An 18702-nucleotide genomic window follows, 5' to 3' on the forward strand; every position below is an offset into this window, starting at 1 on the left:
TTAATTTTAAATGAAGCTTCTTAAACATTTTTAAAACCTTATTTACTTTACATACAACAATAGTTTAGTTATATATTATAGACTTATAGAAAGAGACCTTCTAAAAACATTAAAATGTATTACTGGCACGTGAAACCTTAAATTAGAGTGAATAAATGAAGACTCGGCACAGCACTTCTGAACGGTTGCAGACTGCTGCTCTAGCCCAATCCAAGATGCAAGTTCTCAGCAACATGCTGGCTGGGCCTGCCTCGACGCCTCACTGCATCACTCTTGTAAATGTAACAGCAAAGGAGAAAACTCCAGCCCCGTTGGGATGGATTTGCCCGTGGGCCTGCTGCATCGGGAGCCTTAGCCCTATGGCTCCAGCTAGAACAGTGAACTGAACAGCAATTTAGAGAGCAGCTGGCAAGGAGTCTGCACCCCTCCCTCCTCCAGTCCCAGCAGGGTAGATGCCTCGCTGGGAGCGCAGACCCACTGGCCTTTGAGCACAGAGCTGGGAATTCTTTCAGTGTGTAATTCCAGTTCCCTTGGTAGTCAGGGCATGGATGACTTCCTTAGATAAGCACTCAAACCAGTCCCTTCCTGCCTGTGAAATACAAACCAGAGAGGCAGCCCCGTTCTTTGGGAAACTCAATTAGCACAAGAAAGGAGCTTTGATTTAAAGAAACTCCAAGTGAGTGACAACTCCTAATCTGAGAGAGTAATTTAGGGAGGTAGGGGAGTGTGTGCGTGTGTGAGAGAGACAGAGAGAGCTTCACTGCCATCCATCAAAGGATCACGGTGGTTTAAAGAGCCACTGCAAAGATAAAGATCTGTTCCTATTTTTCCTAGCTCTCAGGTTGCCCATCAAGGAAATACCTCGATCGGACTATTGGATCAAGCTGCAGAGTAACACTATCACCAGAGAGACTGAGTAGGAAATAAAAGAACTGCACAAAACCCAAGACCATATGGGGCCCAGAGTATAACCTCTGCATGTCATTTGAACTGGCACATCCTGGGTGTGAAATGCACCATCTCAGAACGTCTTTCGCTCTGGTGTTAATCACTGCACGGGGTGTAGGCAGTAATCAACGGGGGCCACCCCACCCTGTGAGGCATTTCACAGTGAATGCCAAACAGTTAAAAAGGGGCTGCTGGTTTAGAAGGCCGCACCTCGGGGTCTGATTTGTAGGGATGCTCTGCTCAACCCCCAAATCTCCAGCTGAAGCCAAGGGGAACTGGGGGTTCCTAGTTTCATGTGTAAATCAGGCCCCAGGTGTTTCAAGTCAGGCTCTGAAAAAGGGAATCACCCCAAATCCATGGCAATTTAAGCCTGATGTTATAACCCAGGTGACCTCGAAGTCTGAATCTGATGTTTGTGAGTGTAATTAGCTGGATGGGAATCCTATTTAAAACAATTTCAACCTGAGATAGTTAAACAGGATGAATTTGAGGAGTTTAATTTACTTCGCTGCTGATTAACTTTGCTTCAGTTTGCACTTCACTCAGCTGGGAAAGTGAAACAAAATTGGTACTGCCAATGCAAGTGATTTTATCTTGAGTCTCATGGTATTCATTGTTCTTCCTAAAGTTCCAGCTGCTGGAGTCAAGTGATCATGTGAGACTATCAGCTTTTATTTTTAAAAAATATTTCTCACCCTCATGATTGAGAAAATCTTGAAACTGTGACCTGAGAGTGATCTAAATGTCCTCAACCAGCAGACAAAAAAAATCTCAAAATTTCATTTTTTTAAAATCTCAGGCTTGTAAAGCCAGTCTTGTGATTTTTGAGAGCTGACTTATGAATGCTGGAGGCTTGGCCATTCTGCAGCATTGCTCTGATTCACTTTGGCCCAGATTTTTAAAGGTGTTTAGACAGCCAACTCCCGTTCTAAGTTTCACTTCCATTATTCCCGTGCACTAGCCCAGCAGTTCTCAGAATTCACTGCACTGCGATCCCCTTCTGACAACAAAAATGACTATATGACCCCACACCACAAGGGGTTCCACCAAGCTAAATTGCTCAGCTTAGGCTGCGGGGTTCAGGCTTTGGTTTTCTGCCCTGGGCCCCACCAAGTCTAACGCTAGCCCTGGTGACCCCATTAAAATGAACTCACGACCCACTTTGGGGTCTTGATCCACAGTTTGAGAACTGCTGCACTGGCCCAAATGACAAGGGATTTCTAGGTTCTTGACTCGGCCGGGGCAAAGCTCTCACTTTGCCAAAACAAAGATCCCGACTGCTCCCACTGCAAACAAAATCCATTGCATGGGAATTTTCCAATCTGTTAACTTTGTTTCCCCTTCAAACCACCCCTAAAATTTGGGCAGAAGCTATTTGTATTTCCAATTGGAATCACCTTCATTTTAGATCAAAGGAAAGTAACAAAATCAGAGAACAAAACACAAAAGTAAAGTCCTCAGACGCCTGCTCTTTCTGTCAGAACACTTGTGCATGTGTGCTTGCAATTTCTGTAACAGTCTGCACTGATCAGAGCACAGAATGGCAGCTGGCTCTCCAGCAGGTGGCAAGAAGTGCCAGAAAATTTTAAAGGGGCGGCATACAGAAAGACAGAACCCCATTGAGCATGTGGTTCCCAAACTGCCAGGCTTTGTGCTGATGCAAACAGTGTTTGAAGGGAGATAAACCTCCTGTTTCAGGGCATTAGCTGATCTGTAACTGGTTAGAATTGGGATGGGCACTCCATTGGGGCAGATTACCCCACATCTGCCTGCTTCAGGATTCTTGCACCTTCCTCTGCTGCACATGTGGGTGAGGGGTCACTGCACTCGAAAAGCAAGCCCCCCTGAGGTTTATACGGCTGAACATAGGGAAAGCAGTGTGCTAGTAGCTGATAGTGCTGGAGAGCTAGGTGAGACAAGCTGGTGGGTTCTCAGCCCAGCACCCACGCTTAGCCCTAGGGCAAAGCCCAGGCATCTGGGTCCAGGAATGAACCTCTGTGCAGCATCTAGACACGCATCTATGCTAGCAGCAGTAGCAGGACAACGGGCCTCCGGGGTGGGAGCTGGCTGCTAACTGCCCATCCTGGCAGAGCGACTCCCCAGTTCGCTGGGCCCTGGAGTTGAAGCTCCAGGGTCTAGCCCCACTGCTGATTCTGGTGTGTGTGCAGCAATTGGGAGTCCGTTGCTCCTGTTGCAGCCAATGTGGCTCAGACATTAGCTCCAAGGGCCTCCCCTTCAGCAGGCGAGCAGGGCTTTTGCTGTCCCTGTGTGGGCTGGCAGGAGTCAGTGAGTGCCAGGGCCATGACAGGGTGTGTGTGTGTGCTGGGGAAAGGGCAGTGCACAAGCCCTGACGGATCCATGCAGCAGTTCCCCCCGCGGCAGGCAGGGGATGCTGGCACAGGCAAGGGGCGACCCAGATCTGTCCTTTTTTGCAGGCTGAGGTACATGGTGAAGCAGCTGGAGAATGGCGAGGTGAACATCGTGGAGCTGAAGAAGAACCTGGAGTACACAGCTTCACTGCTAGAGGCCGTCTACATTGATGAGACCAGGTAGGCTGGGGTGTGCCTGCCCCATAGTGCCCCCTTGGGATGCTAGAGGGTGCATGGGGGACATTCCCTCCTGGGGAGGATGTATAGGGGATTGGGTGCCATGCTGACAGGGGTGGGTGGGGGTGCATAGGGGATGAGATGCTGTGCTGGTGGGGCATATGGAGGGAGAGTGCATAGGGGACGGGGTGCTGTGCTGACAGGGGTTTGAGGGGTGTATAGGGGACATGGTGCTGTTCTGATAGGGGTGTATATAGGAAACAGGATGCTGTGCTGCCTGGGAGATGGAGGGGAAGTGTATAGGGTGTCAAGCTGTCCTGCGGGGGCTCAAGAGCATGAGTACCAGCCCGTGGGCAGATTGTTAAGAACCAGGACATGATCCCCAAATTATTTGTGAGTTCTGTGCTTAGATTTCACCAGTCAATTATCAAGTATAAACTCCTCAGGCAATATTACAGCCTAACCACAGAGTCACAGACAGTCCCCCTGCGTACTCTGATCTGTCTTGCCACGCAGGTGAGCCCGTCTCTGTGACAGATGGTCCCTTACACCAAGGATCACAGCAATAGTCAGATTACTCCCAGTCCCAAAGAACCAGCCACTTACCCTAGGTCAGTAGCACCTTAGATCTCACACGAAAGACAAGACTTGTAGCCAATCCTATAATAAACTATATACAGATTTATAAACTGGGAAAGGAAATGAGTTATTTACAAGGTTAAAGCAGGTAAACATACACAAATGAGTTCCGATCTTAAATTTCAAAAGGTAATAGACATTTCTATAATATGCAAGCTCGTGTGTCCTTTTGGGCTAACCCACACTAAGAAGCTGGGCATCTTTTGCCTACCAATCCTTGCCTCTCAGAGTCCAAGCAGTATAAAAGTTACAGGTCCTCCTTGTTAGCGCTTTTTATTTCTTTCCCCCTTCTACATCGAGTTGTACACTAAGCTATTGGGAGGAATTCACTTACATGGCTCCTCTTCATGGTGGGGGACAGCGAGCAGCAAAGCCTTTTGTCTTCTGATGTTCGGTGTTGATGGGTCTCTGTCAAGGCTGATCCCCCACTCTGGCACTTCGAGTGCAGAAGGTGAGGGCCCACAAGGATTCTAAAAATGAATACTAGCTACTCCAGGCTTGTATTAAACTCCCAAGGTTATAGCTCCTCTCTGACCTTGGATAGGTAGATGCTGCCACCACCCAAGTACAAAAAACCCCTTGGGACCCAGAAAGGCGCACTTGGGAATTCCTCCCTGTGGGGTACCCTCAAGCCCTTTCACCCCACCTCCGGGGAAGAGCTGAGAAAGAAAACAAAGGAATTCAGCTGTTGCCACCAGCTAATCAAATAACACAAACACAAACCTCTTAGGGACATGAAAATCCAATCCTGTTCTTAAAAAATGTAAATTTTATTAAATACAAAAAGAAAGAAAATACATCTTGAACTAAGCACCCAAAATAGCTTTCCTGCGGGGTTCACCTTAAATGTTACAAGCAAACAAAAGCATCTGGGGTTAGCACAGAGGAGTCCACTAGCCATAAGAAATAAACAGAAATAAACCTAATTGCGTCTTTCTAAACGTTCCTGATCTACTTACACATCTGGGGGTTCCGAATAAGTAGTTCTAGGTATGATCTGATGATCTATGACAGGGGTAGGCAACCTATGGCACATATGTCGAAAGCGGCACACAAGCTGATTTTCAGTGGCACTCACACTGCCTGGGTCATAGCCACCGGTCCGGGGGGCTCTACATTTTAATTTAATTTTAAATGAAGCTTCTTAAACATTTAAAAAACCTTATTTACTTTACATACAATAGTTTAGTTACATATTACAGACTTATAGAAAGAGACCTTCTAAAAACGTTAACATTTATTACTGGCACGCGAAACCTTAAATTAGAGTGAATAAATGAACACTCGGCACAGCACTTCTGAAAGGTTGCCGACCCCTGAGCTATGATCATATCCCGCTTAAAGCTTCTCATAGCATAACTGTTCTCTGTTCCCCTCCTTCCCGGAGAACAATACCAGAGACAAATGGAAAGTTTTCCCCCCATTTAAAAAAGTTCTAGCCTGCCCATTGGCTCTTTTGGTCAGGTGCCCACTCCCTTTCCTTTACCTGGGGGACTCTGTTAACCCTTTACAGGTAAAGCAAGCAGAGAACAGCCACCAAGAGGGACTTTATAGCTAACTGGCTGGCTGGGTGTCCATAAAAGGGAGCAACCCGCTCCCCCCTTCATTTATCACAGCCTCCTCAGCTGGGCAGGAGCTAACACCTCCTGTTAGAGACTTGTATTTACACTCTCCTTAGTGCTTCTCTCCTGTCTGGTGATTTACAGTTACAGACCAAATGGGATACAGAGGCTGTAAGTGAGATTAATGCTGCAGCAACTCACAAGCATTTCATAAAGTCTAAACATTCTTACCATTCCAACACCTATTGTAATAATCCAACACACAAGTGAGCCAGACTGGTTCCAGCTACATTGTTGTCAGTGTTCAGTTGAGTCATGAGGGCCTTGACATGTGCTGGCATGAGATATGCCAGCATCACATAGGGGATGGGATGCCATGCTGACAGGGGTATATGGGAGGAGGACACACAGGAGATGGGATGCCATGCTGACAGGGGTATATGGGAGGAGGACACACGGGATGGGATGCCATGCTGACAGGGGTATATGGGAGGAGGACACACAGGGGATGGGATGCCATGCTGACGGGTATATGGGAGAAGGACACACAGGAGATGGGATGCCATGCTGACAGGGGTATATGGGAGGAGGACATCTAGGGGATGAGATGCCATGCTGACAGGGGTATATGGGAGAAGGATACACAGGAGATGGGATGCCATGCTGACGGGTATATGGGAGAAGGACACACAGGAGATGGGATGCCATGCTGACAGGGGTATATGGGAGGAGGACATATAGGGGATGAGATGCCATGCTGACAGGGGTATACGGGAGAAGGACACACAGGAGATGGGATGCCATGCTGACAGGGGTATATGGGAGGAGGACATATAGGGGATGGGATGCCATGCTGACAGGGGTATACGGGAGAAGGACACACAGGAGATGGGATGCCATGCTGACAGGGGTATATGGGAGGAGGACATATAGGGGATGAGATGCCATGCTGACAGGGGTATACGGGAGAAGGACACACAGGAGATGGGATGCCATGCTGACAGAGGTATATGGGAGGAGGACATATAGGGGATGGGATGCCATGCTGACAGGGGTATATGGGAGAAGGACACACAGGAGATGGGATTCCATGCTGACAAGATGCTGTGCTGATAGGGGCATATGAGGGGTGAGTGTCCAGAGATGGAGTGTGTCAAAGGGGTGCAGGTCTATTCCTGGTTCACTGGCAATTTCTGTTTCAGGCAAATTCTGGACACAGAGGATGAGCTGCAGGAGATCAAGTCGGATGCGGTGCCGTCGGAGGTGCGGGACTGGCTGGCCTCCACCTTCACCCAGCAGACCCGCGCTAAGGGCCGGCGCTCCGAGGAGAAGCCCAAGTTCCGCAGCATCGTCCACGCTGTTCAGGCCGGCATCTTCGTCGAGAGGTTCGGAGCTGGGGGCAGGGGAAGCATGGCGGGGGCTGTCTATGGGGAGTTTGCAGGGTGCTGTATTGGCATGTAGGGAGAAAGCTCCCTGCCTGGTAGAGGGGGCTGGGAGCCTGGACTTCTAGGTTCTATTCCTGGATATGGGAGGCGACTGGGATCTGGTGGTTTCAGCGTGGGGACTGGGAGCCAGGACTCTATGGGATGGGAGTGGTGTCTAGTGGTTAGAGGGGGGAGCAGGAAGTCAGATTCTTGGGTTCTATTCCTGGCTCTGGGAAGGGAGATAGTCCAGTCATCACCCCTCTCTGTGCCTCAGTTTCCCATATTGTGCCCAGGGATGCTCCCTACACTGGGTGTGGGAATGGAGAATGAGGCTGAACATCTGCTGAGTGCTCTTGAGACTCTGGGGAAGGGTGGACCAGGATCACACCCCTCCTCCCCTCACATGGCAGGGGATCTGCCTCACTGGGCTGGCTACTTGCCTTAGTGGCCTCTTCTGGCAAATGGGGAGCAGGGCCACAGTCTCACCTGCTGCTCCCTTTCCTTGCAGGATGTTCCGCCGGACGTACACAGCTGTGGGGCCTAACTACTCCACCTCTGTCATCAACTGCCTGAAGGTAATGGCAGGGAGGAGAGGTGCCTGCTGCTCCCCATGCCCCTGACCCCATGAGGGATGATGGCTCCCATGGGGGCAGAGGCTGCAGCCAGCGGCACCTGGCTTCCTCTGTGCTGCTTGCCTGTTCCCTGTGGCCATCAGACCCAAGCATGACTCTGCCCCATGCTGGCAGGCTGCATCACTATGCCCATCCTTTGGGACGGGTCACCCAGCCCTGCCCTGCCATGTCACACTAGCGCTGTCCCCTCCCAGCTCCTGAAAATCCCCATCACCTCTTCCTGCGACATGCCCACTAGGGGCCTGCTTGTATTGGCTGGGCAGGGCTGTGCCAGGCTGATGGACAGAGCCCCCACAACCACAGGCACAACCCCATCCTACCCTTAGCTGGGGTGTTGGTGCCCCTCCTCTTCCTGCTTCTCTAGCTCATACACATTGCCGCTGCACCCATTCACAGCTCATGCTAGGCTGGGTCCCTGGAATGGGACCCAGCCTAGCCCTGTGCCAGCTCCTCCAAGCCTAGTTCAGGCTGTGTGCCCCCTGCCTGCCACAGCCCTGCTCTGAGCCAAGCTGCCTGTTCCTCGTCCGCCTTGCTGCACGGGGTGGAGGTGTGACTTCCGCTCTGCCTTCCTCCCACAGACCCTGGACCTGTGGTGCTTTGACGTGTTTGCGTTGAACAGAGTATCGGAGGACCATGCCCTGCGCACCATTGTCTTCGAGCTGCTCACCAGACACAACCTCAACAGCCGCTTCAAGGTCGGCAGCCTGCCACCTACCCCCTCCCCGTCCCCCACGAGCCTTCTGCTCCCCACCATGTCCCATCACCAGCTCTCTGCCCCCACCATGCCCCATTAGCAGCCCCCTCTTCCCATAAGCCCTATCAGCAGCCCCCAACCCCATCCCAATCTCCTGCCCCCTATCATGCCCCATCAGCCGACTCCTGCCCCCTCAGATCCAATGGGCAGTGGAACAGGAGACCATGAGTGATACCAGGATCTCCAACCCTCTACAGCGCCCAGATCTGTCCCCAGTGCTCAGCTGGAGAGGAGGTTTGTGGGACACAGTGTAGGGGAGGGGCCAGCAGAGTCACCACCCGAACAGGCCCGGTGGGGTCACAGCAGCCCTGGACCCATTCCTGGGGCTGGGTGCTGGCCTCTGTGTGTTGATGAAGGGCTGGGCCTTGCAGGGGAGAAATCCCCTGAGTTCTTTTCTAAGCTAGCTGAACGGAGTGGTCACACCGACCTTCCCGGCTCTGCAAAGGCTTAGGTAGGGATCATGTGCACATCTGTGGGTATGTGTGTGTATGTGTAATGCCCACAGACACCGGGCAGGATCGAACCTGGGACCTCTGGAGCTGAATGCAGGAGTCTCTACTGCATGAGCTAAAAACCATCCGGCTCTTAGCCAAGGCTGTAGCAGACTCATCAATCGCTAGCTGGGCTAGCTACCACTAGAGGGGGACAGAGCGCCACATCCAGCAGGCCTGGGTTACATATGCACGATGTATGTGTATGAGTTTGCACATATGTGTGCATGAGTATGGATGTGCATGCATGTGTGGCGTAGGAGCATGCATGCCTGTGAGTCTGCATGTGCATGTCTGTGTGTGTATGTGATGGGTGTGCATGTCTGTGTGTCTCTGTGTGCGGGTGTGCATGTCTGTGTGTGTATGTGCCCGGGTGTGCATGTCTGTGTGTGTGTGTGATGGATGTGCATGTCTGTGTGTGTATGTGATGGATGTGCATGTCTGTGTGTGTATGTGACTGGTGTGCATGTCTGTGCCCGGCTGTACATGTCTGTGTGTGTATGTGATGGGTGTGCATGTCTGTGCCCAGGTGTGCATGTCTGTGTGTGTATGTGATGGGTGTGCATGTCTGTGTGTGTGTGTGTGTATGTGTGCCCGGGTGTGCATGTCTGTGTATATGTGTGTATGTGACTGATGTGCATGTCTGTTCCCAGTGTGTGTGTGTGTGTGTGTGTGTGTGTGTGTGTGTGTGTGTGTGTGTGTGTGTGTGTGTGTGTGTGTGTGTGTGCGCGCGCGTGCAAGCATTGACTGTTTTTCTTCCCTCCCTTGCTGGGCCGGTTGCGTTCACCCATTGACAGTAACTGATGGGAATGAGGTCTGTGTGAACAGCCCCGCTTGCTTTTCCTGTTCTCTCCAACACTCCCCGTTGTCCAGGAGTGACACAGACACCTGTCTTGCTCACGTGCTTGGAGTCACACTATTGCCAGCTTTGGGGTTGGGGAGGAATTTTCTCCCCAGGTCAGATTGGCAGGAACCTGGGTGGTTTTCGCCTTCCTCTGCAGCAGGGAGCAGGGATCACCTGCTGGGATCATAGAATCATAGAAAATTAGGGTTGGAAGAGACCTCAGGAGGTATCTAGTCCAATCCTCTGCTCAAAGCAGGACCAATACCGACTAAATCATCCCAGCCAGGGCTTTGTCAAGCCTGATCTTAAAAACCTCTAAGGATGGAGAAGCAGCAAAGAGTCTTGTGGCACATTATAGATTAATAGACATTTTGGAGCATGAACTTTCGTGGGTGAATACCCACTTCGTCGGATGCATGTAGTGGAAATTTCCAGGGGCAGGTATATATAAGCTATCATAACCTTAGTCCCAGATTTGGACCTTAGCGTCCAAAATATGGGGGTTAGCATGAAAACCTCCAAGCTTAGTTACCAACTTGGACCTGGTACTTGCTGCCACCACCCAAAAAATTAGAGTGTTTTGGGGCACTCTGGTCCCCCTGAAAAACCTTCCCTGGGGACCCCAAGACCCAAATCCCTTGAGTCTCACAACAAAGGGAAATAATCCTTTTTCCCTTCCCCCCCTCCAAGTGCTCCTGGAGAGATACACAGACACAAGCTCTGTGAATCCAAACAGAGTGACTCCCCCTCTCCGTTCCCAGTCCTGGAAACAAAAAGCACTTTCCTCTTCACCCAGAGGGAATGCAAAATCAGGCTAACAAATCCAACACACACAGATCTCCCCTGATTTCTTCCTCCCACCAATTCCCTGGTGAGTACAGACTCAATTTCCCTGAAGTAAAGAAAAATTCCAACAGGTCTTAAAAGAAAGCTTTATATAAAAAGAAAGAAAAATACATACAAATGGTCTTTCTGTATTAAGGTGACGAAATACAGGGTCAATTGCTTAAAAGAATATTGAATAAACAGCCTTATTCAAAAAGAATACAAATCAAAGCACTCCAGCACTTATATTCATGCAAATACCAAAGAAAAGAAACCATATAACTTACTATCTGATCTCTTTGTCCTTACACTTAGAAACAGAAGATTAGAAGCAGAACTACTTCTCCAAAGCTCAGAGAAAGCAGGCAGACAGAAAACAAAGACTCAGACACAAAATTCCCTCCACCCAAAGTTGAAAAAATCTGGTTTCCTGATTGGTCCTCTGGTCAGGTGCTTCAGGTGAAAGAGACATTAACCCTTAGCTATCTGTTTATGACACGCCCCCCAAATTGCAGACAGTGGGGAAGCTCACTGGCGGCAATTTCCTTCTAGAACTTTAAAATAAACAGATTACTACAACACATGCACCTTTACATATACTACTAAATATATAACTAACAGACTTCTGCATTTTAAGAACACTTTTTAACTACTGAATTCTGGGAAACTCTCACGGGAGAGTGCATCAGCAACTTTGTTAGAAGCTCCTGTGATGTGTTGAATTTTAAAATTAAAATCTTGGAGAGCTAAACTCCAACGAAGAAGTTTCTTGTTGTTCCCCTTGGCAGTATGAAGCCACTTTAGTGCAGCATGGTCAGTTTGTAGTTGGAACCGCCGTCCCCAAACATATGGGCGTAGCTTTTCCAGGGCGTACACAATGGCATAGCATTCCTTTTCACTGACTGACCAGTGACTTTCCCTCTGAGACAGTTTCTTGCTGAGAAACACGACAGGATGGAAGTTGTGATCTGTTGCTTCCTGCATGAGCACTGCTCCTATACCACGCTCAGATGCATCTGTGGTTACTAGGAATGGCTTGTCAAAGTCCGGGACCCTGAGCACAGGGTCAGACATGAGCATCACCTTAAGCTGGGTAAAGGCCTTTTGACACTCATCAGTCCACTTAACGGCATTTGGCTGGGTCTTTTTGGTCAGGTCGGTCAATGGGGCAGCGATTTGGCTGTAGTGTGGTACAAATCGCCTGTAGTATCCGGCCAAGCCTAAGAAGGATTGGACCTGCTTCTTGGACCGTGGGACAGGCCACTTTTGGATAGCATCCACCTTGGCCTGTAGGGGGTTTATGGTTCCTCGACCCACCTGGTGCCCCAGGTAAGTCACTCTGTTTTGGCCTATTTGACACTTTTTGGCCTTAACAGTTAGTCCTGCCTGCCTGATGCGCTCAAAGACCTTTTCCAGGTGTAGTAGGTGTTCGGGCCAGGAGTCTGAAAAAATGGCCACATGATCGAGGTAGGCAACTGCAAATTCTCCCAGTCCAGCTAGTAGACCATCTACCAGCCTCTGGAAGGTGGCGGGTGCATTTCGAAGGCCGAAAGGAAGGACATTGAATTCATACACCCCCGCATGGGTGACGAATGCTGACCTCTCCTTGGCAGGTTCATCTAGCGGTACTTGCCAGTACCCCTTGGTTAAGTCTATTGTAGAGATGAACTGGGCACGTCCCAACTTCTTGAATAGCTCATCGGTGCGTGGCATTGGATAGTTGTCCGGACGAGTTACCGCATTTAGCTTACGGTAGTCCACGCAAAAGCATATTTCCCCATCTGGTTTGGGTACCAGAACCACTGGAGATGCCCATGCACTGGTAGATGAGCGGATTATACCCATCTGTAGCATGTTCTGGATCTCCCGTTCTATAGCAGCTTGGGCATGAGGAGACACCCAGTAGGGTGGGGTTCTGATTGGGTGAGCATTACCTGTATCAATGGAGTGGTATGCCCGTTCAGTCCGTCCTGGGGTGGCTGAGAACAATGGGGCGAAGCTAGTGCACAGCTCCTTGATTTGTTGCCGCTGCAGACGTTCCAGGGTGGTTGAGAGGTTCACCTCTTCCACGCCACCGTCTTTTTTTTCCGTCGTAGTAGACACCGTCAGGCCACTCAGCCTCATCTCTCTGGACTGTAAACTGACAAACCTGTAAGTCTCTGGAATAGAAAGGCTTGAGAGAATTAACATGGTACACTTTAGGCTTTAGTGAGGAATTGGGAAATGCTATGAGGTAGTTTACAGTTCCCAGGCGCTCTTGGACCGTGAACGGCCCTTCCCATGATGCTTCCATCTTATGGGCCTGTTGTGCCTTCAAGACCATAACCTGGTCTCCTACCTTGAAGGAACGTTCTCTGGCATGTCTGTCATACCAGGCCTTTTGCTCTTCCTGAGCATTCTTTAGGTTTTCTCTAGCAAGGGCTAAAGAGTGTTGGAGGGTGCATTGTAGGTTGCTTACAAAGTCCAGAATGTTAGTTCCTGGAGAAGGCGTAAACCCCTCCCATTGCTGCTTCACCAGCTGTAATGGTCCCTTAACCTCGTGACCATACACAAGTTCAAATGGTGAAAACCCTAAACTGGGATGTGGTACAGCCCTGTAGGCAAACAGCAACTGCTGCAACACTAGGTCCCAATTATTGGAGAATTCGTTGATGAATTTTTGTATCATGGCCCCCAAAGTTCCATTGAACCTTTCCACCAGGCCATTGGTTTGATGGTGGTACGGGGTGGCAACCAAGTGATTCACCCCATGAGTTTCCCACAGTTTTTCCATGGTCCCTGCCAGGAAATTAGACCCTGAATCTGTAAGGATGTCGGAGGGCCAACCTACCCTGGCAAAGATGTCTGTTAGGGCCAGGCACACAGTGTTAGCCCTGGTGTTGCCTAGAGCTACTGCTTCCGGCCATCGGGTAGCAAAGTCCACTAAAGTCAGTACGTACTGCTTTCCTCTGGGCGTCTTTTTTGGGAAAGGGCCCAGAATATCCACAGCTACTCGCTGAAATGGGACCTCAATTATGGGGAGTGGCTGGAGAGGGGCCTTGACCTGGTCTTGAGGCTTACCCACTCTTTGGCATACCTCACAAGACCGGACATACTTGGCAACATCCTTGCCCATCCCCTCCCAGTGGAAGGACTTCCCCAACCGGTCCTTGGTTCTGTTCACCCCAGCATGGCCACTGGGATGATCATGGGCTAAGCTTAAGAGCTTCCCCCGGTACTTAGTTGGAACCACCAACTGTTTTTGCGGCTGCCATTCTTCCCGGTGTCCACCAGAAAGAATTTCCTTGTATAAAAGTCCTTGGTCTATAACAAACCGGGATCGATTAGAAGAGCTGAGAGGCGGTGGGGTGCTCCGTGCCGCCGCCCAAGCTTTCTGAAGGCTGTCATCCGCTTCCTGCTCAGCCTGGAACTGTTCCCTTGAGGCTGGGGTCACCAGTTCTTCCTCAGACTGTGGACTTGGGCTTGGTCCCTCAGGAAGCGATGTAGGTGATGGGGTTGTTTCCGTTGCTGGTGAACCGCTCTCCGCTGGTGCACCTGAGGGTATTTCAGGCTCTGGCTGAGCCTTTTGGGTATGGCTGTCTGTTGCTTCTGCCAGTTTTGGCTCGCTGGCGCCCTCTGGCGTTGAGTTTGAAGCTGGGGTTGCAATTGCTGGTGCTGGTTCCTGTTCCAGTTCCGGGCCTGGGACTGGAGGTGCTGTGGCTGTTTCAGTGGTTGGCATGGAATCTGGATCCACTACTTTTATCTGGATCTCTGGTAACACAGACGGGGCCTCTGTGGACGGCTCAGGAACAGGAAGGGGTCTGGAAGCTTGCCTGGTTTGGCTACATGTAACCATTCCCACTCTCTTGGCCCGCCTCACCTGGTTGGCCAAGTCTTCCCCCAGTAGCATGGGGATAGGATAATTGTCATAGACTGCAAAAGTCCACATTCCTGACCAGCCTTTGTACTGGACAGGCTGTTCAGCTGTAGGCAAGTCTACAGCTTGTGACATGAAGGGGTAAATTGTAACTTTGGCCTTTGGGTTGATGAATTTGGGGTCGATGAAGGATTGGTGGATAGCTGACACTTGTGCCCCCGTGTCTCTCCACGCAGTAACCTTCTTTCCGCCCACTCTCAAATTTTCCCTTCGCTCCAAGGGTATTTGAGAGGCATCCGGGCCTGGGGATCTTTGGTGTGATGGTGGTGTAATGAATTGCACTCACATGGTGTTCTTTGGACAGTTGGCCTTGATATGTCCCAGTTCATTACACTTAAAGCATCTTCCATCTGATGGGTCACTGGGCCGAGGTGAGTTACTGGAGACTGGTGAGGTGGAAGGGTAGGGTATCCGTGGCTTTACTTGGGTGGTATGTGGGGTCTTTGGCTGTCCTCGGTTGTAGGGTTTATGGTCTGTGTGCCCCCTGGGGTAATCGTTCCCCTTGACAGTAGCTTTTTTGCTTTCTGCCAGTTCCATCCATTTGGCTCCAATCTCCCCCGCCTCAGCGAGATCTTTGGGTTTTCCATCTTGTATGTACCGTGTGATGTTTTCAGGAACACCATCCAAGAACTGCTCCATTTGTATGAGGAGGTGCAGTTCTTCCAAGGTTTGAACGTTGTTTCCTGTTATCCAGGCCTCATAGTTTTTTGCAATGTAGTAGGCGTGTTTGGGAAATGACACCTCTGGTTTCCACTTTTGGGTTCTGAAGCGCCGACGGGCATGATCTGGGGTTATCCCCATTCTGTATCTGGCCTTGGTTTGAAAAAGTTTATAGTCATTCATTTGCTGCTTAGGCATTTCAGCTGCCACCTCTGCTAAAGGTCCACTGAGCTGTGGCCTCAATTCTACCATGTACTGGTCTTCGGGGATGTTGTACCCAAGACAGGCTCTTTCAAAATTTTCCAAGAAGGCCTCGGTGTCATCACCTGCCTTGTAGGTGGGAAATTTCCTGTGCTGTGGAGCAATAATTGGCGCCGGGTTGTTAGGGTTGGCTGGCACATGCAGCCCAGCTTTTGCCAAGTCCAGTTCATGTTTTCTCTGTTTTTCCTTCTCTTCATTCTCTTTTTGTTGTTTTTCCATGTCTCGGCGGTGGGCCGCCTCTTCTTCTGCTTGTTTCCTTCGGTAGGCCACCTCTTCTTCTTCTAGTTTTCTTTTGTGTGCTGCCTCTTTGATTTGTTCTTCTCTTTCTTTCATCTCCATTTGTCGCCTGTGTTCAGCTTCTTTGAATTGCTCTTCGGCCTTAATTATTGCCTTAGAAGTCATGATTCCTGTTTTCTTGTGTTGGGGTGCCCTCCGGTGTTTATCTTCTGAACTGCAGGTTCTCTGTTGCCTCCTGAAGTCTGCCTAGCAACAGTGCCTTTAGCTAATCTTCAATGTTAAGTAAACCTGAAAAACCACTTTATTTGCATGTATATAGTGCTGGTAATGACTCCTAATGGGAGTGATATTGCATGGCAAAAGACCTGTAACAGCTCCTTAATGGCTTCTTGCTTAACATGCAAGCCACAAACTGCCAGAGAGAGCAGAAAAAAAAAATTCTCTCTGGTTCCCTTTTAAAACCAAACTGTTTCTCTCTGCTAAAAAGCCCTTAGCAGAGAAAAGAAAAATATAATATTCCTACTGGCTTCTGGATTCTGTCTATCATCCCACCGCTGCCACCATATCATAACCTTAGTCCCAGATTTGGACCTTAGCATCCAAAATATGGGGGTTAGCATGAAAACCTCCAAGCTTAGTTACCAACTTGGACCTGGTACTTGCTGCCACCACCCAAAAAATTAGAGTGTTTTGGGGCACTCTGGTCCCCCTGAAAAACCTTCCCTGGGGACCCCAAGACCCAAATCCCTTGAGTCTCACAACAAAGGGAAATAATCCTTTTTCCCTTCCCCCCTCCAAGTGCTCCTGGAGAGATACACAGACACAAGCTCTGTGAATCCAAACAGAGTGACTCCCCCTCTCCGTTCCCAGTCCTGGAAACAAAAAGCACTTTCCTCTTCACCCAGAGGGAATGCAAAATCAGGCTAACAAATCCAACACACACAGATCTCCCCTGATTTCTTCCTCCCACCAATTCCTTGGTGAGTACAGACTCAATTTCCCTGAAGTAAAGAAAAATTCCAACAGGTCTTAAAAGAAAGCTTTATATAAAAAGAAAGAAAAATACATACAAATGGTCTTTCTGTATTAAGGTGACGAAATACAGGGTCAATTGCTTAAAAGAATATTGAATAAACAGCCTTATTCAAAAAGAATACAAATCAAAGCACTCCAGCACTTATATTCATGCAAATACCAAAGAAAAGAAACCATATAACTTACTATCTGATCTCTTTGTCCTTACACTTAGAAACAGAAGATTAGAAGCAGAACTACTTCTCCAAAGCTCAGAGAAAGCAGGCAGACAGAAAACAAAGACTCAGACACAAAATTCCCTCCACCCAAAGTTGAAAAAATCCGGTTTCCTGATTGGTCCTCTGGTCAGGTGCTTCAGGTGAAAGAGACATTAACTCTTAGCTATCTGTTTATGACATAAGCAAGCAAGAAGCAGGCTAGAGATAACGAGGTTAGTTCAATCAGGGAGGATGAGGCCCTCTTCTAGCAGCTGAGGTGTGAAAACCAAGAGAGGAGAAACTGCTTTTGTAGTTGGCAAGCCATTCACAGTCTTTGTTTAATCCTGAGCTGATGGTGTCAAATTTGCAAATGAACTGAAGCTCAGCAGTTTCTCTTTGAAGTCTGGACGTTTTTTTGCTGCAGGATGGCCACCTTAAGATCTGCTATTGTGTGGCCAGGGAGGTTGAAGTGTTTTCCTACAGGTCGGTAGGCTTTCGGTATAACACCACCCTATACCGAAAACCTACCGACCGCTATGCCTACCTTCATGCCTCCAGCTTCCACCCCCGGGCACACCACATGATCCATTGTCTACAGCCAAGCACTGAGGTACAACCGCATCTGCTCTAACCCCTCAGACAGAGACCAAAACCTACAAAATCTCCATCAAGCATTCTCAAAACTACAATACCCACATGAGGAAATAAGGAAACAGATCAACAGAGCCAGACATGTACCCAGAAGCCTCCTGCTGCAAGACAAACCCAGGAAAGAAACCAACAGGACTCCACTGGTCATCACATACAGTCCCCAGCTAAAACCCCTCAAACGCATCATCAGGGATCTACAACCCATCCTGGACAATGATCCCACACTTTCACAGAGCTTGGGTGGCAGGCCAGTCCTCACCCACAGACAACCTGCCAGTCTGAAGCATATTCTCACCAGTAACTGCACACTGCATCACAGTAACTCCAACTCAGGAACCAATCCATGCAACAAACTTCTATGCCAACTCTGCCCACATGTCTACACCAGCGACACCATCACAGGACCTAACCAGATCAGCCACACCATCACCGGTTCATTCACCAGCACGTCCACCAATGTAATATACGCCATCATATGCCAGCAATGCCCCTCTGCTATGTTCATCGGCCAAACTGGACAGTCTCTACGGAAAAGGATAAATGGACACAAATCAGATATTAGGAATGGCAATATACAAAAACCTGTAGGAGAACACTTCAACCTCCCTGGCCACACAATAGCAGATCTTAAGGTGGCCATCCTGCAGCAAAAAAACATCAGGACCAGACTTCAAAGAGAAACTGCTGAGCTTCAGTTCATCTGCAAATTTGACACCATCAGCTCAGGATTGAACAAAGGCTGTGAATGGCTTGCCAACTACAAAAGCAGTTTCTCCTCTCTTGGTTTTCACACCTCAGCTGCTAGAAGAGGGCCTCATCCTCCCTGATTGAACTAACCTCGTTATCTCTAGCCTGCTTCTTGCTTGCTTATATATACCTGCCCCTGGAAATTTCCACTACATGCATCCAACGAAGTGGATATTCACCCACGAAAGCTCATGCTCCAAAACATCTATTAGTCTATAATGTGCCACAAGACTCTTTGCTGCTTTTACAGATCCAGACTAACACGGCTACCCCTCTGATACTTAAGGATGGAGATTCCATCACCTCCTCAGGTAACCCATTCCAGTGCTTCAC

General features: G+C 49.3%; 1 protein-coding gene across 5 annotated transcripts in view; it reads left to right on the forward strand.

The window, feature by feature from the left end:
- Positions 1–18702, forward strand: part of PDE1B (phosphodiesterase 1B) — a 145239-nt gene that overhangs the window by 107296 nt on the left and 19241 nt on the right. For all 5 annotated transcript variants that reach the window (XM_050925897.1, XM_050925896.1, XM_050925899.1 and 2 more), the window contains 4 exons: positions 3384–3497; positions 6898–7080; positions 7628–7694; positions 8330–8446. In XM_050925897.1, coding sequence (XP_050781854.1) covers positions 3384–3497; positions 6898–7080; positions 7628–7694; positions 8330–8446 — 481 coding nt within the window. The remainder of the gene's footprint in view (positions 1–3383; positions 3498–6897; positions 7081–7627; positions 7695–8329; positions 8447–18702) is intronic.

This window comes from Gopherus flavomarginatus, chromosome 16, assembly GCF_025201925.1.
Source record: "Gopherus flavomarginatus isolate rGopFla2 chromosome 16, rGopFla2.mat.asm, whole genome shotgun sequence".
Taxonomy (NCBI): Eukaryota; Metazoa; Chordata; order Testudines; family Testudinidae; genus Gopherus; species Gopherus flavomarginatus.